Source organism: Artibeus jamaicensis, unplaced genomic scaffold (genome assembly GCF_021234435.1).
Source record: "Artibeus jamaicensis isolate MK-2021 breed Jamaican fruit bat unplaced genomic scaffold, CSHL_Jam_final scaffold_3307, whole genome shotgun sequence".
Lineage (NCBI taxonomy): Eukaryota > Metazoa > Chordata > Mammalia > Chiroptera > Phyllostomidae > Artibeus > Artibeus jamaicensis.
The window spans coordinates 8999270-9021603 of NW_026522040.1; the positions used below are offsets into that span (position 1 = coordinate 8999270).

General features: G+C 37.7%; 1 protein-coding gene across 6 annotated transcripts in view; it reads left to right on the forward strand.

Moving 5' to 3' along the window:
- GRM8 (glutamate metabotropic receptor 8) overlaps positions 1-22334 on the forward strand; it is an 826045-nt gene that overhangs the window by 636614 nt on the left and 167097 nt on the right. For all 6 annotated transcript variants that reach the window (XM_053657130.1, XM_053657129.1, XM_053657131.1 and 3 more), the window contains one exon: positions 18705-18841. In XM_053657130.1, coding sequence (XP_053513105.1) covers positions 18705-18841 — 137 coding nt within the window. The remainder of the gene's footprint in view (positions 1-18704; positions 18842-22334) is intronic.

Genomic DNA, 22334 nt, shown 5'->3' on the forward strand with positions numbered 1-22334 from the left:
TTATGTTTACTAAAAGTAAACATAACTTTTATATGCACTAGGAAACCAAAAAGTTCATGTGACTCACTTTATTGTGACATTCACTTCATTATGGTGATCTGGAACCCAGCCCAGAATACCTCTGAGGTATGACTGTGTCCCTGTCCTATCACCAGCCTATCTCCCATCCCTCCTAATCAATCAATATTTCTACCTTTCAAAATACCTTTTTTGCATATGTATTACACAAACACAAAAAAATTTTAAATTTTAATCATTTATATGAAATGTATTTTGGTACTTACTTTTTCTACTTAATATTGTATTGCTAAGATTCATACATATTTATGGCTGTTTTTGTAGTTACTCATTTTGACTGCAGTATTTCATATACCACAATTGATTTATTCACTCTCTTGAGGGTGTCTGGGATAATTTCAGGTGAATTCTGTAAAACTTTTCAGGAAGATATTATCATAATTTTATACAAAATCTTGCAGAGGATGGAAAAAGAGGGAAGATTTTCCAATTTATTCTCTGTGACTAGTATAACCCTGAAACCAATACCAAAGGATATTATAAGAAAGAAAAATTGTAGATCCATCTCATTCATGAGTATGAATATAAAGATTCTAAACAAAATGTGAGCTCATTGAATCCAACCATGCAAAAGAAGTGGATCCATCCCAAGCTTCAATGATATAATAATTCAAAGTGTATAAATATACCTCCCTAAAGTAATGGATTAAATGAAAAAAATTAAATGCCAAAAATGCATAAATGACATTGCTAACATTAAACATGTGTTCATGATAAAATATTAGTACATTTAGGATGAAAGTGGCTTTCTTAAACTGATTAGAAATACCTTTAAAATGCTTAAGGCAAACATAATCTGAAGTGAATATTGTAGGAGATACTCTTTGAAGGTTAAGTATAAGGATGTCCACTAATATTACTTCATGTCGAAATTTTATTGAAGATCTTAGTGCAATAAGAAAATGAGAAAAAAGACTGAAGGCATAAAAGTGTTCAAAGGAAAACGAAATTATACTCATTTTCAGATAATATGATTCTTTATATAAAATTTTAAAAATTTAGATATAAATGCTTAAGTATAACAAGCAAGTTTTGTAAAGGCTTTTTCAACCTCAAAACTATTGACATTTTGAACTGCATAATTCTTTATTGTAGGTGGCTGTTCTGTGCCTTGTAGGATGTTTAGTAGCACCTCTGGCCTCTGCCACCAGTCAACAAAGATACCACTCCCCCAGCTGCAGTGCCAAAAATGTCTCCAGACATTGCCAAATATCCCTTGGGGGTCAGAATCATCTCTAGTTGAGAACCCATGGGCTAGGTGTAAGACTAATACAGAAAAAAAAGCTGCATTCTTTACACTAGCAGTAAAGTAGTAGATAGTTAAAACACAATTTACAATAGCATCAGAGCATATTAATTACATAGAGGTAAGTTTAGAAAAATGGTTAAGTGCTGTGAAAAAATTATAAAACTATATTAAGACTTAGAAAAGAAAATTTAAACAACTGAGAGACAACACATGCTCATGGAAAGATATAAAAATATGAAATATCCCCTAAGAATTTGTGGATTCCATATATTTCCATCATAATCTACATGGGATAGTTCATAGAACTTAACAGCATGGTTGTAAATTGCATATGGCAGAGTAGAAAGCAAAGAGAAGTCAGAATACCTCTGAGAAAAAAGAATGTGGAGTGGGGACTTGCCATATAAGTATATATTGTTGTGAAACATTAATAATTTATACAGCATGATATTGGGACAAATTGAGACAATGAATTAATGGAAAAGAGGGTAATATCCAGAAAAAGATCCAAATCTCTATGGAACTGTGGTACAAAAGGGAGGCATCTTTCCAATCATTTGGAAAAAATGGGAGGAAGGTATTGTTGAAAAAACAGTTATCAATACAGAAAAAAGGTCAAATTGTATTCCAGCCTCACACCATAAATCAACAATGGGTAGATTAAAAATGCAAATGTAAAAAGCAAAACTTAAAAACTGTTAGTAATCATTCATTATAAAAACCGATAAATTTGATGACTTTGTTTTTCTTGTTCTTTTTGTGTGTTTTTTTCTTACAGTTGTCCTATTTCCTCCTCTTTATTACCCTGCATCCTCCCACCCCCTCCCACCCCGCATTCACCCTGCCCTTAGTTCATGTACATGGGTCATACATATAAGTTCTTTGGCTTCTGCATGTCCTATACTATTCTTAACCTTTCCTTGTCTATTTTGTACCTACTATTTATGCTACTTATTCATTATACCTTTTCCCCCATTCCCCACCCCCTCAATGCTGATAGCCCTCCATGTGATTTCCCTTTCTGTGATACTGTTGCTGTTCTAGTTGTTTTCTTTGTTTCTGTTTTAGGTTCAGTTGTTAATAGTTGTGAGCTTGTTGTTATTTTAATGTTCATAGTTTTGATCATTTTCTTTTTCTTAGATAAGACCCTGTAACATTTCATATACTAAGGGCTTGGTGATGGTGAACTTCTCGAACTTGACCTTATCTGGGAAGCATTTTATCTGCCCTTCCATTCTAAATGAAAGCTTTGCTGGATAGAGCAATCTTGGATGTAGGTCCTTACCATTCATGACTTTGAATACTTCTTTCCAGGTCCTTCTTGCCTGCATGGTCTCTTTTGAGAAATCACCTGTTAGTCTAATGGGAAGTCCTTTGTATGTAACTGTCTCCTTTTCTGTTGCTGCTTTTAAGATTCTCTCCTCTTTAATCTTGGGTAATATAATTCTTATGTACCATAGTGTGTGCTTCCTTGGGTCCAACTTCTTTGGGACTCTCTGAGCTTCCTGGACTTCCTGGAAGTCTGTTTCCTTAGCCAGATTGGGGGGGAAGTTCTTCATTATTTTTTCAAATAGGTTTTTGATTTCTTGCTCTTCTTTTTCTCCTTCTGGCACCCCTATGATTTAGATGTTGAAATGTTTAAAGTTGTCCCAGAGGTTCCTAAGCTTCTCCTCATTTTTTTTGAATTCTTGTTTCTTCATTGTGTTCTGGTTGAATGTTTATTTCTTCCTTCTGGTCTATGCTATTGATTTGAATCCCAGGTTCTTTCCCTTCAATGTTGGTTCCCTGTACATTTTCCTTTATTTCACTTTTCATAGCCTTCATTTTTCCCTCTAATTTGCAACCTTACTCAAGTAATTTTGTGAGCATCCTGATTACCAGTGTTTTGAAGTGTGCATCTGATAGGTTGGCTGTCTTCATGGCTTTGTTGTATTTTTTATGGTTCTTCATTTGGGTCATATTTTTGTCTTGGCATGCCTGTTACATAGTAAGTGACAGAACCTTAGGTATTCGCCAGTGTGGGACTCTGATGATTTTAAATCCAGGTGGCAACAGCATTATGGGGGGGCAATATATTGGACTAGTCAGAAACTTCTCAGAACAGCACATTTGAAAAGACAGGAATATCTAAACATACACTTGAACACACATGCATATCTCTTTCATAAATGTACTCATCACTGTTAGAAATTCAATTATTAATAAAACACTTAGAAATACAATGACTAATTAATAATTTGTAATGAAAGTCATATATATAAATAAATATATAAGTTATTAAATGCCCCCCCCAAAGAAACAATAAAGGGCTTAAGTTGCTAAAGAAAGAGGTTTTCTGTTAGGGAATAAAAATGTACTGAATATCAACATGCTTAGGTTTTTACCCAAATTTCTCCTAAGATGTACTACTTAATCTTTCCTAATTATCGCTTATTCTTTTTTGTTTTTTCCTTTAACTGAATATTTGATATTTAAGACTCTTACTTGTTACTCTTCTTATAAGAGATTTTATTTAATCTTCCTAATTTATCTGCCACAATGAGGTATATATTACTAAGTAATGGATCTTTTTTTATTTTAAAAGTTCATTCAGCTTATGTGAGTACAGTAGCTTCCCCTAATGTGTGATTTCACTTTCTGCTGTTTTATTAGTTACCTGCTGTCATCCACAGTCTGAAAATATTAAATGGAAAATTACAGAAATAAACATAAGTTTTAAATTATGTACCATTCTGATTATCATGATGAAGTCCTTTATAGTTGTGGTCTGTCTCACCTAGAATATGAATCATTCCTTTGTCTAGCATATCCATGGTATATGCTACCTGCCAATTAGTCACTTAGTAGCCTTCTGGACTTTCATGGTATCCCAGTGCTTGCAATCAAGTAACCCTTATGTTATTTAATAATGGCCCCAAATGCACAAAAGTAGTGATGCTGGAAATGTGGATATGCTGAAGAGAAGCCATTTAAGTGCACCCTTTAAGTGAAATGGTGAAAGTTCTCAATAAGAAAAAAATCATATTCTGAGATTGCTAAGATATATAGTAAGAATAAATCTTTTGTCTGTGAAATTGAATAGAAGGAAAAAATAAACATTGCTAGGTTTGCCATTGTAGCTCAAACTATAAAAGTTATGGCCACAGTGTGTGTTAGGTACTTAGTTAAGATGGATAAGATTATGCTTGCATATGAAACTAATGCAAAATAATATTGAACGTAGACTGTAACTGAAAAGTAAAATTAAAAGAAGGCAATCAGAAGAAAAATACTTAAAAAAGGATGGAAAAGGCACTCAATTTTTGGGTGGAAGACATGAACAAAAAACATATTATGATGGACAGAAATATGTTTTACCAGTAAGTACTGAGCCTATAGGAAGACTTTAGCAAGGGCCCCCAAAATGAGTGACACCAAGGATTTAGTGCAAGTAAAGGACAGATAGACAGATTCAGGAATAGGTTTGGAGTGAAAAAAAAACAAAAATTACTGGAAAGGCTTATGTTTGTCATTAAGGAAGTTGCTGCCACATTGATTCAGGAAAAGGGATACCATCCAAAGCAAGTCTTCAACTGCAATGAAACTGGGTTCGTCTGGAAGAAGATGTCCAATAGAACCTGAATTTGTGGAAGTGTGAAGAGGGCACCATGGCATGAAACACTGAAGGGCAGATCAACTCTGGTGCTGTATGGCAACATTACAGGGAATATGATAAAGCCAGGAATAGTGTATGGAGAGAAGAAACCACTGGGTTTCAAAAACAAAGATTATCTTCCTATTTGCTAGCAACACAATCAGAAAGTGCGGGTGACAGCCAACTTATTTATGGAACAGTTCCACCTATGCTTCTTCCCAGAAGTATAGAAATACTGTGAAGAAAGAGGGTTAGAATTTAAAGTCCTATTAATAATAGACAATGCATCTGGCCATCCTGAATCTGTTTGCTATGATGAAGAAAATGTTGAGGTAGCATTTTTACCTCCAAATATCATCTTAATGCTTCAAGCCTTGACTGGGACATTATTTGGTTTGTCAAAGTCACATACATCCACCTGGCATTTGATCACATTTAATCAGTAATTGAGGCAGACCTTAATCTGGGCATAATGTAGTGTTGGAAATCATTCACTATTTCTGACACAGTAACATTCATAAAATCTGTAATGGATGAATTAAAACCAGTAACTGTAAATGCCTGCTAGAAGAACTTATGGAGTAAAGTTGTGAATGATTTTAAAGGCTTCCTGGGGATCAATGGGAAAGTTAGGAAAATCACCCACACAGCAAGAAAAGTTGCTAGAGCAGAATTTTTTAACATACTCAATAAAGAAGTTGAAAAACATATTGAAATGAGGAATTGGAATAACTTGTCGACTCATTTACAGAGGAAGAGGAAGAAGACATTGAAGCAGAACAAGTAATGCAGACATTTCTGAAATTTGCTGAAGTGTTTCAGATTGACATTTGAATTGACAGATTTTTAAGCACAAAATTATAGAATACAATCCTTGGATAGAACATGGCATTAGTCATATGGTGTATGATCATCAAAGGATCACAACCTCTGCAACAACACTTTGATAAGTTAAAAAGAGACAATGTTCCAGTTACAATGTTCTTCCAAAAGGTTTTGGCAAACAAAAACCCTTCAACCATATATGGTACCCAATCATCATCATCCTCTGCTCCTGACATCCACCCACCAACACCATCATAGCTCTATGATTTAGGATCACCAAAGCAGATGATCCTCCTCCTCACATATCATCGGAAGATTAATAGTATCCTGACACTAGTGTCACCACGATGCCTGCACCATTCACTGCACTCCACCTCATCATGTAAACAGTTTGTCATTTCACATTATTGCAAGAAGAAGGGTGAATTCGAGACAATAATATTTTGAGAGAATGAGAGGAAAAAAGAGACCACAGTCATATAACTTTTAATACAGTGTATCATTTGAGTTGCTCTCTTTTATTATTATTTATTGTTGTTAACTTCTTACTGTGCCTAATATATACACCAAACTTTATTTATCATAGGTGTGCGTGTATAGAAATAAACATAGTATATATAGCATTCATTGCAACCCATGGTTTCAAGGATCCACTGGGGTCATGGAATGTATCCCCCATGGACAAGGGGGAACTACTATACTATCAATGCAATGATAAGTTGCATCTCTACTTCTCAACCAGTGTTCACTAATGATCATGACAGTTTGCATTCTTAAAGAACCTTAAATGCAAGGATCATAAAGACATTTCCTCAAGAGAAAGTACTATTGTCCACTCAGTTTCATGATGGAAAATTCACAAGGAGGGTTGTCTGAGAGAATTAGAAATGCCATTTGACTACATTTCTTATTTATATTATACACATAAATAGTTGGTTAAAGGAAAGCATTTTCAAACAAACAAAGAAAACCAAAACCAAATTTCTAAAAGTAGACATATTTTTAATGCTTTTATACTTAGTTTTTATGAAAACATCCAATTGAATGAACAATTCAGTTAGAGTAAATGAACATGGAGACGATACAGTGAATTCTGGAGTGTGGTTATACATTCTAGATTCCACTTTTATATTTCATGTATCCACATTGCAGTCACCACTGCTGACTCTAAAGGAAAATCTGAGAGAAATTAATTGATCTCTGCTAATGTTTTTGATACTGAGTTCTAAAACTTTATTATTCTTAAGGCTTTATACTGTGATATGAAGTGAAGCATTCATTTCCACACTTAAAACAACTTTGCTTGTTTATTTAATAAGTATTCTTTGATAATATACTTTTCTAGATACTGGTGTTAATGTACTTTTCTGGATACTGGTGTATTATTATTGTCTACTATAAGCACTAGCTAACAACCTATAATGGGTTTAAAGGTCTAGAAATTTGTGTTTTGTTCAGATAATAGTATGAATAGATGAACAGGTTAATAACATAGACTTTCTTTTGTAGCTGAACAAAAGAAAGGCTACCTGCCACTACAAAGTCAATACTTGAGAGGCAGGTGCTAACATAAAGGAAAGTGGTTTATTTCCAGGTGCTAGCCACCTAGAAGATGGGAAACTCATGTCACAAACCCCATCTCCACTTCTCAGTAGTGATGAAGGTTTTTATAAAGAGGAAGAAGGAAACAGAACAAAGAGATCAAGAAAGGAGGTTATAGTTCTCCACATGCAGGTGAGCACAGTGCATTCCAATAAGGCAAGTGATGGTCTGGTGAGCATCATTCTGGTTTAGTCATCCCAGCTTCACGCCATCCTGGCTCCACAGTTGAAGGTCAGCAAACCTCCCGGAGCTGGGATTCCTGAAGGTTGAAGTCTGTATCTTTTGAAGTTAGTTCCTAGGATTCTTATACAAACATACTGTTTGTCTATACGCCACATGTTAGTCAGAGTCAGCACTTACAGAAATAATGTCAAAAGAATGGTGGGGGGGGGGTCCAATTTCCCACAGTTACACTCTGAGCACTCACATAGGGCTCTAGGCTGGTGAAAGCCCTCCCATCTTTAATGTGTGGCTCTCCAGATGCCCAGCATGTCATTTTCATTCAAGCTGGCCAGAGAAGAAAAGATCATTGAAGATCCTTCAGGAAGCTTTTAATGACCAAGGCCCAGAGTAGTCCATCTTTCTTCTGCTTCCACTTTGTTGGCTGGAGCTAATCATTTGGCTGCACAAGTAACTACAGGGAGGCTAGAAATGCAGCCTAGTTATGTTTCCAGGAAAAAGAGAATGTGGATTTGAGGGCTCAGACCATGTCTGTGCTACACACATGGTACTGAACATAATGAAAAATGTGCTAAGATCGTGGAGCTGATAATCAAACTATATACAGCAACCAGTTACGTAAACCATGTATTTTGGATACTTGTGTTACTGGAAAGGGTATCCCCTTAGCATGTCTGCCTGAGGCTGGCCTATACTATGGGGGTTTTTTTACTTACACAGAAGGATTCCACAACATGAGTCCAGGTGACTAAGAGGGTACATTTATTAAAGCTGGGGACGGTGGAACAAGGAAGGGCTTAGGCTGTTAGAAGCAACAGGAGAGCCTAAGCAGCACTGCCTTGGCTCTCTGGAAATGTTATAGGAATGAAACAAGCCTAGGCAGGTAGCTTTAGCTCACTGGGAAGTGAGAAGAAAGGGGAACTTGGGGACAGGTTCAGAGATTTTCCCCAGGACAAACTGCCACTGCCCATTACTACTCTAGCCTACACGTCTCATGGGGCCCCATAGAGTTTAAGAGATGCATGTCTGTTGGAGAAGAAGAAGGGAGAGGAGAAGGGGAAAGGCACCAGTATGCTCCTAGGAGGGAGAGGGGGAGCTTGCCCTTTGTCTTTGTCCCAAAAGTTTTTAAGAGTACAGATTTTAGGGGAGGTCCCAGGGGAGAATCTCAATAGAGTGTTCATCAGCTTTTCAGGTGTGTATTTTCAGAGTTGTGGCCTCCACAGATTGGTCAGCACCAAGGAAAAGGGTCATTGTTCAAAGCAGTTGGTCCCAAGGTCTACCATGGCATCCCTCATCCGGTTTGCTGCTTTTCTGGGCCTGAAGCTGAAATACAACTGAGGCCTAGATGTTAATTCTAAAAAGGAAAGGTCAGGGGAGGAATGTTTACCCTGGTGGCAAGGTTCTTATTTTTCCAGTTTTGCCCCCCTGCCAGGCACCCTGGCCTTCTGCCCTGGCCCTGCTGGCCCTCTGTACTTGGCTTTAAATTCTCAGGCATTTTTTAGTTCTCTGTCTCAGTTTCCCTATTCCAATTGTCAAGGACTTTTTTTAGCTTTTTAGTAACATTTCTGATTTGTAAGTGCCATGAAGGAAATAAAGAGAAGGAAATAAAGTGTGTAAGAGTAAGTGTTAGTGAGAGAAATGGGCTAATTTAGATATGGTGATTTGACAAGACCTCTGTCTGTGATAGTTGAACTGGGATATAAATGATGAGAAGGAGCCAGTCATGTAAAGAACCAAGTGGGCAAATGAGGAAGAGAGAGAGAGAGAGATCCTGAAATATAGCAAACTTGTAAACTCATGTGTTTGAGGACCAGGAAGAAGCCCAGAGTGGATAGACTATAGAAATGAGTAAGACTGAACAAATAACAACATCTTATAGGCAGTGATAAACATTTTGTGTTATATTCTAAGTGAAATGGAAGCCACTGCATGGTTTTAAGGAGAAGAGCCGTATGATTTGATTCATGTTTCTAAGTTTCATCTATAGAACTGAGAGTGGGGTGTCACTACTCAGTGTGATTATAGAGTACTGGCTAGGAGTTCCAGGAGAGAACACAGTAGCTTGGATCAGCATAGAAGAAGAGAAAATAGAAACAATGGGAAAATTCTAGATATGTTTTACAGCGGGAAACTGTTAATGCCTTGAAGGTGGGCTTTGGTTTTTTTGCTTATTTGTTTCTACCAGTGGAGCAGTTTGGATTTAATTTTAGAGTCTTTTCTTCAGATCTGGAATCCATTGAGCCTCAGGTGTGACACCTCTTTAGAGCAGAAACTAGTGAAGAGGGTTCGGTCCAACTGAAGTAGAGGCTGAATCCAAAAGGTGAAGCACTGGACTCCTTTTCCAGTGAGTGAAGTATTAGAGCCATAGCTGCCAGAACGATTTGTCTCTCAGCTCTCAGGGCAGCACTCAGTCCACTGAGCCACACCCGCCAGGGCTGATTTGTCTTTTAGTCCTGTGCTATTTAATACAGATTGCTACTGAGCTACTGAAATATGTCTAGTCTGAATCTTTAAGTATAGAATATACACGGCATTTTGAAGACTTGGTATGTAAAAATAAGCATAAAAATATCTCATTAATATTTTTAAAGGAATTTATTTATTTATTTTTAAAGAGAGGGGAAGGGAAGGAGAAAGAGAGGGAGAGAAACATCAGTGTGTGGTTGCCTCTCACACACTGTTCTGGGGGCCTGGCCTGCAACCCAGGCATGTGCCCTGATTGGGAATTGAACTGGCAACCCTTTGGTTCACAGGCCCACACTCAATCCATAAAGCTGAGGTACACTAGCAAGGGCTAAATATCTCATTAATATTTTTATATTGATTACATATTGATATCATAATACATTGCATATATTAGGTTATACAAAATGTATTACTGAAAATAATCTTATCTATTCTCTTTTACTGTTTTTGGAGTTCTTTAAAAATAACTTTAGATTTACAGAAAAATTGATTTAATACAGATGGTTCTTATTTTTCACCCCTGACACACACAGTTTTCCCAATTATTAATATTTTGTATTAGTGTAGTACATTTGTTACAATTAATGAAGTTCTTAGCTTATATTCACTGTTAATGTTTTACAGTTAGATGTGGGGTTTTAACTTAGGTTTTGACTTTATTGAATGGATGCACAGTCCTCAGCTACTTACTAAGGGGGGAAAGAACTGTGAGGAATGTATTTGGAAATGGAAAAGAATCATGTTTTGTCTGATGTAAAAATTTAAGATATCGAACAACCAAGAAGAGATACAAGTAATTGGATAAGTCTGCACTCAGGGCTACATGTATAAATTTGAGACTTATCAGTGGACGTATGAGGTTAAATTTCATATTCAAATGGTGTGAAGAGTTCATGGAAAATACGAAAATGGAGAGAGGGAGGGGAGCTCACTAAAAGAGTTATTTTTTCACTCTCGAGAATGTATAAATGAGGCAATGTGGTTAGTAATCCTTTGTAGTAAAGGATTTATTGGCTAGATTTTTTAAAGATGAGAGCTACTAGAACTCATTTGTAAACTGAAGAGAGTACTGCAGTTAGTCAAGGTTTCCTGATGTAAAACTGAAGTTAACTGTGGAACTGAAAGGGTGTGGAAAGTGGGAGTTAATGGGGTCTTAGCACTGGAGGAGGAGGGTGCCTCTGCCTGGATCGCAGATGCGTGTCCACAGGAGGAAGAGATAACATGGCAATGTAGATGCAGGTAGATTACGTTTTGCATGATGAGGGAGTTTTTGTCTTAGTTGCTTTTTTTTCAATGAAAAAATGTGAGACAAACGGAAATGATGGGTGAATGAAGATGCTGGATGAGAATCATGAAACAGTCAGTTATTCCAAAGGGGGGAAGTGTAGTAGAATTGAGGAGCAATGTTGACTAAACATATGAAATCTGAAGTCATGAATTTAAAGTAAGACCAGACGGCAGGGTCAGAGTAAATGAAGCAAGCATGGCACAAAATGGCAAAATTTAGGGAGGCGCTCTCTCTTAGAATTGCCTGAGGCACCTGATGTGCCTAAGTCTCATGCTGGCCTTGCCACACAATATAGTTCTATGGCTTTCTCAAACAATATTGAGGTACTGGAATGTGGGCAAAGAATATGTTTAATCATGATTGTGATTTGGCAGTAAAACTGGACAGAGGGAGACATACAAGAGAAAAGAGGGTATTTGCATGGAAGATCATAGAACCTACATAAGAATAGGAGGGAAGAGAAGCTACATGGGGGTGAAGTCTAATGACAAACTGAGTGATAATTAATCAGTACGTGTAGGGGTTTATGGAATCATTGTGGGATTTGGGGTGGAAGTTGGTATCCACAGAGGTGATGTAGTTCCTGAGCAGGACAATTTTTAGAGGGTGATCATAATGGTGGGTGGTGAGATGCATGAAAGGAATGATCACTGGAAGTGAGGTAGTCAGCTAACGCAGAGGTCAGGATGCTGTGTCACCCAGGTGGATGATGAGGCCTCTGGAAGTGATAACAGAAATGAGGATAGAGATGAATACGGTGTGTCAAGTGCTCAAGTCTTCAATGAACGAAGGCTAAGTAAATGATATATAAGAATAATTTGACTGATTTCTAAATAATTACACTATAATATGATTGTAACTCATATAGAGTTCTGTTTGTTGATTGTAATGAATACTTGCTAAAAGAAACTGGATAAGAAGATGGAGAACATGAATAATTGAGGTTCTGTTGAAAACTCCTATTTCCTATGGCATTTTGGTCAATGACTTGAATCTCATACATTCATTTTTCTTTTGAGGGCAGTAAAAATTGCTAAATTAACTGGTTTCATTTTTAGCTTTGTTATTTTTTTTCCTGCTTACCCAATAGTGTACACAGTTATAAGAAGGAAAATAGATAATGTTTTATAGCAAGAGGGAGGAAGGTAAGTAATAAACATGACAATACTGAGTGATTTATGCTTATAAATATATTTATAATATTTGCACAAAAAGGTGGGTGAATTATTCTCCCCTTGGTTTTTGTTTTGTGAATACAATACAATGTAGATCAGGGGAGATGTGTGTAGGCAAAGGAACAGGTAACAATGATGATAGTTTCCCTTTACTGCACAGCTCTCGTGTGCAGGTCACCCACTAGGTCCTCACCTGTAACAGCCCCAGGATGTTGGGGTTATTGTGCTCCCCTGATAGTGTGGTAAACAGGTTTAGTGAGGGTGACTTGCCCGATCACACAGGTAATTGGTGGAGCCAGAAATCAAACTCCAGTCCCTGAATTCCAAGGCCATACTTACTGTCCCCCAGAACACTGTCAAACAGAGCCAGCGTTGTCACATAAAATCTTCATTAAAGGTACCATTTTTCCTACAAAAGCACATTGAAGTGCTTGATGTGCCCAGTAATAAAAATATAGTTTCCACACATTTCTTATTGAACAAATATTATTCAAAAAGATGTATAGACTCTGAGAGCAAAACCGGACTAGTAAAAGCTGCCTCCCAGCTCATGTCCTTATTTCCATTTCTCCTCTAGTGCACATTGACTAAAAGTAGTATTTAAAAATTAACTGACTTCAAAGATCCTGAAATAACTAAACTCTAGGATGGAAAGAAAAAATGAGAATGTTCTCTCTAAACATCAGGATTGAATAAAAATAAGAATTATATAATAAGAATTATATGCATCCTAGTGTTCAAAGCAGCACAATTTACAATAGCCAAGTGCTGGAAGCAGCCTAAGTGCCCATCAGCAAATGAGTGGATCAAAAAACTATGGTACATTTACACAATGGAACTCTAGGCAGCAGAAAGAAAGAAGGAGCTTATACCCTTTGTGACAGCATAGATGGAACTGGGGAGCATTATGCTAAGTGAAATAAGCCAGGTAGTGAAAAACAAATACCATGTGATCTCACCTTTAAGTGGAACATAATCAACAAAAGAGAAAAACAGACCCATTTTTAGTTTCCTGAGAAAATTCCATACTGTTTTCCACAGTGGCTGCACCAGTCTACAATCTCACCAACACTGCACTAGGGTTCCCTTTTCTCCACAACCTCTCCAACACTTGTTTGTTGTTTTGCTTATGATGGCCATTCTGACCGGTGTGAAGTGGTATCTCATTGTGGTTTCAATTTGCATCTCTCTGATACTGTGTGATCTCACCTTTAACAGAAGCCTAATCAACAAAACAAACAAACAAGCAAAATATAACCAAAGACAATGAAATAGAGAACAAGCTGACAGGGACCAGAGGGGAGAGGGAAGGGAATATCTGGGGAAAAGAAGAAGGGTTTACAGGAACAAATATAAAGGACACATGGACAAAAAAACTAGTGGGGGGTTGGAAATGGGAGGGAGGTGGGGAGGGCTGGGGGGTGGGCTGGGATGGGAGTAAAAGACAGAAAACTGTACTTGAACAACAATTAAAATAAAAAAAGAAAACAAAATATAACCAGAGTCATTGAAATTAAGAACAATCTAACAGTAGCCAAGGGGAGTGGGGAGGGGACAGTGGGAAGAGGGGTTTCCAGAACTACTATAAAGGACACATGGACAATACCAAGGGGGAAGGTGGAAGCATGGGAGGGAGGTGGGTTTGGAGGAGAGAAGCAGGAGGGGTGGGGAGAAAATATGGACAACTGTAAGTGGACAACAATAAAGTAATTTAAGTAAAAAAAATAAATTTAAAAAAGAAGGTATAGGGATAAAAAATATATGCACCTGACAATATAGTCTCACTACATATATAACAATTAAAAGAATTCTGGAGAAAAAATTATATATAATAATAGATATTATTTTATATATAATATAAAATTGTTAGCTAATTATATATGACAAAATTATTAGCGCATATATGTATATACACACACATATATTAACTCAACCAAATATATTTGTTTTATATTTTATCTGTGTTGTTACTAAACCATAATGAAGTGATAGATATATTGAGACATTTGTCATTTGGAATTACTTTTTTCTGTACAAAATGCCATTTAATTCTGTTTTCTAGGGTGGCCAGGTTCAATAAAAGGATGATCTTTCAAATTTCTATTTGTAGAAGTAGGTAAAAAAGCCTGACCCCTCATGACTATTCAAAAGTGTTCTTTGTTACACAGACCACAGAACCACAAGGCAATCCTTCAAGAAAAGCCAATATACCTTTGGAGTCATTTTTTTATGTGAAAGATTTAAAATAAGTCAACTACTGCCTTGGTCAATGTGGCTTAGTTGGTTGAAGCATCAACCAGTAGCCCAAAGGTTGCAGGTTTGATTCCCTGTCAGGGCACATAGCTGGTTGCAGGTTTGATTCCTGGTCCGGGTAGAGTAGAGAGAGGCAACCAATCAATGCTTCTCGTTCCCATTGATGGTTTTTCTCTCTTCCTTCCTCTCTTCCTCCCTCTCTCTCTAAAAGGAATTTTAAAAAGTCCTCAGGTGTGGATAAAATAAATTAATAATAAGTTAATAACAATTCAACTGCAAGCCTAGCTCAGGATTTGAAATTAGATTAGTAAAACAAGTTATAAGAGTGGTTGCTGACATCACACTGATAACAGTGTGAAAGGCTGTTCACAGTCATTTGGCTCCTTCATTAGTGAACATAAAAGGTGAGAGGTAATATAAATGAAGTTTATACTGTTTTGAAGATGGTATGTATAGTTTTTCTTTAGATCAATAGTGTGTGTGTGTTTTTCATCCTTTACAACAATTAATTGCTGCTCAGTAAGAAGCAGTCTTTGGTGCAGTGCCCACAAAGAAGAGATACACTCTGCCTTTATTAAGGAGGTCATAGTTTTGTGAGAGTTGCCAGAGGCCCACCCAGTGTTAAACATATAATAGGTTCTCAATAAGTAACTGTTGAATAAATGTGTTGATTAGGTATGGGGATGGGTAGTAAAAGTGTGCAGAGTGTAGCAAGTACTATGATAGAGCAGGATAGGACATGAAGTGTCACTTGGCCTCCTGTTCAAGGTTTCTGTAAGTGTGACATTTGAGCTGCATTTTAAAGGAACTACATAGAGAAGAAAGGTTAGGAGGTAGGAAGAAGGGAACTTACAGAATATAACATGTGCAGAGACAGGATGGTGAAGAAGAGCATGGTGAATTTAGAGAACTGGATTTGCAGTATGCATGACATTGTGTTGAAAGGGAAAAACAGATACATAAGTATAACTTCAGGAAAGCCATATATTCTCAGTGAGAAATTCTCGTGTTCTTATATAGACACTGGATCTCAAACACAGCATTGTCATAAGACAGCAAAGAAAATAATAGTTAATACTTATTAAATGCTTACTATACACTACATAGTTTGCACATATTCATTCTTTTAATCTTCATATATTCCTTTGAGATGGTAGCTACTATTGGCCCATTTTAAGAATGAGGCAGGTGAAATACAGTGAAATTGAGTAACTTACCTGAAATCATACCTCTATGACAGAGCTGGATGTCAACCCAACGATCTGGCTCCAAAGGAAAGCCTACTCTCTTGCCACTTTACTATTACTATAGTGCCTCTTAATACAGTGTCAAATTTCATGTAACTTGCTGTTAATGATGATATTTGAAGGGTCTAAGTCAGCAGTCCCCAACCCTTTTGGCACCAGGGCTGGTTTCATGGAAGACAATTTTTCCATGGATGGGGGGGGGCAGGGTTGGGGGCAGACAGGAGGCAGAGCTCAGGAGGCAATGGGAGTAGTGTCCATGGACCAGGAGGGGAGAAGTTGGAGACCCCTGATCCAAGTTGAACAATTATTATTTCTGTGACAACATAGCTGTCATTCACTTGCTTTCCAATGTACTTTCTCAAGTTCAAGAAAAGAGGTATAGAGACAGGGGGTACCCTGGGAATTCCATATCATTCAGGGAACATTTATGAGAATGTGTTACACAGTAGCATTCTTCAATCTTGGGCACCATTAGGGTGAAAAAGTTTGGGATGGCTGTTGGAGAAGATGGTCATTCAGTGAAAAATGTGACAATATTGGAGACTTCAGGTAGAGAAAATAAAATGTCCCTTCATTGACAGAGAATATGACAGCAGGGCTTTTTGAAATAACATATAAATGCCAGGAATTGATGATGTTAATGCAAATTTCATAACTGATAGGTATTTTTCCTTTCAGGAATACCTTTCCCATTTGAATTTTCATAATCTTTTGTCTAGATAACACTTTAAGAACTTTCAACATCTTGTCTATTACTCTGGTTGGTGTGAACTGAAAATACATGGGGGATGAATGTTGATCACATCTAAATACACCATGTATTGCTCAATGTGCTTGATAAGCACTTGTTCATTTAATTCTCATACTAAACCTGGAGAAAAGGGTCTAAAATGTCTTTATCACCCCAATTTTACAGATAGGGAAATTGAGGACTTAAAGGATAAAGGTGCTTGAGGTGACCATGAGTTAAAAAGGTTTTGGTCAGGTACAGGCAAACGGATTTCCACTTGAGTATCTCAGGAGTAGCTGAGATAGTGCCGATTGCTTGGGGGGCTCCTATTGTACTCCCCAGTTCCTCATTTCTCTCTTGATTTATATATAAAGTAATTTCCCTTATGAACTATTAATAAGAATAATTTAAATGCATACAGCTCCTTTAGGACTTGAAAATGTGTTCATATTCATTTTTAAGTCCCTGCGTGACAAGTGAAAAACACACAGATATACACAAGTTATGAAAATAAATGTGCGCAGATCTGCTGCTCTTGACTCTCAGACCAGTGCTCTGTCTTCTGTGCTGTGCTGTATACTGTGCTCCATGACAGTTTGCTCGTACCAGTACCCAGGGTCTCATCAGACACTTCACACTGTTTAAATTTTAGGAAGATTCCAGGGAACAGAGGATATGAGCCATCTCATCATTAAACACCAGGAAAGTACCCTAAACGCTGGTGTGTGACTCTGATTGTATTTATTTGAAAGTCTGTCTATGTCATCCATTTTGTTTGACAAGTTAAATGTAGAATTTTGTGATTTTTGGTTTTAGTTAAAAGCTCCAGAATAAGAAAAAGCGGGTAGAACAAGGAACTCATTCTAAGATGGAAATATATACAGTTGACATACACAACAATTAGTAGTATCCATTTTTGGAGAAACCAATATGGAAAAGAGATAGCAAGAAAAAGACACTTTCTTGTGCAGTACAGAACTTAAATTCAATGTTCTGTGAGAAGAAATTCAGGGAATAGGGCTTGCAGAGAGAAGACGGACGCAAAGAAAAGGGAATAGTGTTCGGTGAGTTTGTCCAGATAGCGAAGAGTAATCCGAGAGGACACGGTGGGGGAGGGTCTCTCAAGGCTGTTAAAGAAGAGGTTTATGTAGACAGCGAGAGTCCATGGAACATGAAAGCATTGGGGATAGTGATCCCTTTCTACTCTCAAAACCTGTGATTATATAAAAGTTAATGAGAGGGCAGGTAAAAATGAGCAGAAGCTATTAAGAGAAAAGATGAAAGCTTTTGAGAGAAATGGGAGTTTATTGAAGGCTGCATTCCTTGCATCCTGCTGCCCAGTCGCTATTACCCTTGTCACAGTGAACTAGGGGGACTTTTGTCATCTGACTGGAGTTGAGACTTCCCAACAATCCCTACCTCGTTCACTGAGAGGTTCCCAACAGCAGCCCGAGCTGATATACCCTTGGGCAAAGGTAGCAGAGGCAGATGCTTAGAAGAGAAATTGAATAGGGCAACTGCCTCAGAACCCAGCTCGAATCAGAATACAGTAAAACTCCAGGGAATCTGGCTGGGTCGTTCTCTTGCCACGTTTGAGTTGCTGTTTGTGGTTCATTATTATACAGTAGCTGTTATGCTTCAAGACATTTACACTCTTTTCTATTAACTGTCATTCTCTGTAACCAGTATTGAATATTCAGCCCACCAACTTTTATTTATTTAACTGTTATGCCTAACATGGATACTCATCATTTACTTTATAATGAGTACAATAAAGCATGTCTTCCTCTTGTACATATGTCTGGTCTCTTTTCATGTAAAAGATAGGCTCTCAAGAATGACCTCGTATGGATTACAGTCTTCATATCTTTTACCATGCACAATATATTTTTGTCTACAGTTCTTTCTTAGAGAAAAATGAGCCCAATGGGCTATCTTACTAAGACTTTACTGACATTGTTTTCTAAACATTTATAGGTAGTGCTGGAACACCCGTCACTTTCAATGAAAATGGAGATGCCCCTGGACGCTATGATATCTTCCAGTATCAAATAACCAACAGAAGTACAGAATACAAAGTGATTGGGCACTGGACCAACCAGCTCCATCTCAAAGCAAGTATCGATATAAATGTGCACTAACAGATACTCTTCTGTTAAAGAGGGGATAAAATAAAAGGGAATACTTTATTTTTAAGCATATAACTTTTGTTAGAGTACACTTCCTTATAAATAAGTTTTTAAAAAATGTGTGATTTGATCCTACCTTCAGCCTTCAACTTTAAAGTCCTAAATATCTGTACAGAAAACTGATATTCATAGGGATCTAATGGAGGATTTTTTTCTTTTAATGGACTATCCACACTCTTTGGGAAATTTTGCCCTGCTCTGGAAGACTGGCTTGTTCAAGTCTTTTTTTTTTATTTTTATTTTTCTTTATTTTATTTTTCGAGAGAGGGGAAGGGAAGGAGAAAGAGTGGGAGAGAAATATCAATGTATGGTTGCCTCTCATGCATCTCCTGCTGGGAACTGGCCTGCAACCCAGGCATGTGCCCTGACTGGGAATCGAACCACGATACTCTGGTTCACAGGCCTGCGCTCAATCCACTGAGCTACGCCAGCCAAGGCTGTTCAAGTCTTTATATGCTCTGTGTGTGTGTGTGTGTGTGCGGGTGTTGGGGAATGGGTCACAGAGTCTACATGTGTGTATAGACCAGTCTGAAGCAGGGTCCTATGTCCTGGGGTTGGTGTCAAACACAGCTGGGTGTTTGCCTGGCTGGGTGCCATGCTGCCCTGGGAATCTGTCTTCTCCTACTGGAGTCTAGTGGGCACCAGGTGGGGGTGGCATGAGAGATGGTGGAGGGCAGAGGAACCCCTTCATATGTGCCTGGTTGGTGGGCAGCCCTCTGAGGGGCTGTCCTAGGGAAGAAGTCTTTGGAGCCTCTGGGGAGAGCTGCTTCTGGCTGCACACACCAGTCATAAGGGGCTCTGGAGCAGAAAGCCATCCTGAACTCGATGGGTAAGGGAAGCCCAGGAAGTCACAGGGCACAGGACTGGTGGGCGTCATGGAGAGGGTGCAGAGGTGGTAGGGGTCGTATCTGTTTAGCACTGAACAAGGAATTGTTTCACATTTGAACAGTCCTTGGCACCATACCATTGCTTACTGGCTTCTTCGGGTATAAAGTAAGGGAGCTGCCCTGTAGTTTCAGCTAAGGATGGGCATTCTTCATTCAGTATCTCTTCTATATCTATAATGTAGGACTATTTTCAGAAACTGAGTGGCTGAGGAATTGCTACAACAGTAGTGTTTCCTCTCTAGGCAACAGGATGCTTTTAAAATGCTTCAAATGAACTAGAAACATATTCTTTTACTGTTCTATTGTTTTAATTTGTATTCCACTCTCTTCTTCAATGAAAGTATCTCCTCTTCTTGATTCTCAAAGCTACCATAACACCGTGAGAGCTTTAGTTCATTGCCTAAATAAATGATGAAGTTCATTTCCTAGCTATGGCTTATCCTAGCTGAAAGGTAAAAGCTGATGATATACATGAGGGCAGGAGAGGAATCGACCTTGTCTCTATGTGTGACATGCACACATGTGCTTTCATGTGTTCGAACTCACTCAAAAGACATAAATTTAGCATTTTAATACATTTTCATTTCCATATGCCGCAGTACATCCTCTGCAGTGGCATATGTACACAGCTCCAGAGTTCTCGGAAGAAAAGCAGACAATAATAACAAAACTGGGTATTTATGATTTGTTGTCTCCAAAATGACTCCCTGAGAATTAGCACAGTTCTGCATTGAATAATGGAAAAAGGTAACTTCTATTTTGACTATGTTGTATGATGTATGACCATATATCTACAGTTTATTACATGTAGCAGCCTCATGAAATCTTACTGTTGTTCTGCAACTCATACTGACAGTTATCCACACAAAGCTTTATTAACTATTCAGGTTCTTGATATTAATCTGAAAACCAATAACTTCTTCGCAAAAGCACTTTTGAAAGTGGAACTATGTGAAATAGACTAAACATGACAAAGAAAATTTGGTAAGGACTCAGATCAAAAGCTACTTTTTACCCGACTTTTATTAATGCCAGCCTGCTTCCTATAGTCTTATGATTAGGGATTTGCATAACAAAATCAAATGGTTGGAAAATATGTGTACTAATACAATACCATGATACTTAAAATAATTATACACTCAAGTACACACACACATCTCTCCATATGTGCATGACATATTTATTATAAAACTTTATATTGAATCACAAGCTGATCTCTTATGTACATTTAATGATGCCTGAAAGGTTTATGTTTATTATTGTGTTATTGTTCATCAAATACATCAAACTGTTCATGAGAATTGTTTCTTGAGCATGATTATGCTCATTCATGACTGGATAGCAGTGAAACAGGAAGAGGGGATGTCTGAAAAGGAAAGAGTGAATTAGACCGTGGGAAGAACTTATGTCAGTTCCCTTACATTCTGGAATCTCAAGATAAATGACTGATTTTTCTTGGGTGTTGGATCAGTCATCTGCTTGAAGGTGGAGTAGGAGGTGCTTGAAAAATGACCAGTTTATTAAAATTCTGCTTACAACATGGGCAAGGCACCAAACAAATTCTTTGCTTCCATTTCATCATATGTAAAATGGAAACATTAGTAGCACCTACTCTGCTTGGTGGTAATAAGAATTAAACAAAATAATATTTAGCACTTCATCCAGTGCCTAGCACACATGAAACCCATAAATATGACCTGTTATGAATTCAGTATTTCATGATTCTGTGTGGGCAGTGGGAGGTCTGCTAATGTGTGAGGAGAGGGCAGAATGACAGTCTTTGTTAGAAGAGGCTTCTGCTTTTAGAAAGTTTGTTATTAGAAAGTTCTGATTGGATCTCCACACTTCAAATGCTGTTTGTCCCCACAGCTCATTGTTTCTGCCAGTCTTTAATGTTGCCCTTGATGCTTGAGAAAATCTACCTTCATTTAAAAAGTAAACTTTACATAAGATAAATATATAGCTTTTTATGGTAGCACATGGCTACTCAATGTCGCCTCTGTGGTGAATTTTGAGTGGATTTGATAAAGTCCTTCTGTGCACGTACGTATTCTCTGCTAAGTCTGAGACCAGAGTCCGTATGTGGTCCCTGCTCTCAGGGAGCCCAGACAATAATTCTAGCACAATGAGGCAGTTGCACTGATGAAGGAGCATGCTTGGATTTTCAAGGACAGCATAGAGAGAGGTTGCTAATCTGGCCAGGCCGCTGGTGGGAGTTGTTGAGGGTCAGAGAAGGGTACTTCTCCCCATATACTCCATATCTCCTTATTCTATTAAACCAGATTGGCAACAGATCTCACACTCTCAATGGTAGACATTTATCAGCCAGTTATTTGACTAAATTCTGCTTATTTTCAAAGAGCCAGTTTTTCTGGCTGAATTCAACCATAGGATAATTTTGTACACGGTGTATAATTAATCATATATAAGTGTAACAAATTTTTCCTGAATATATCTCAGTGGGATGAAGGAATTTTCAATACAAATAGGTTATTTCGTTCTAAAGATTTATATTTATTTATTTTTAGAGA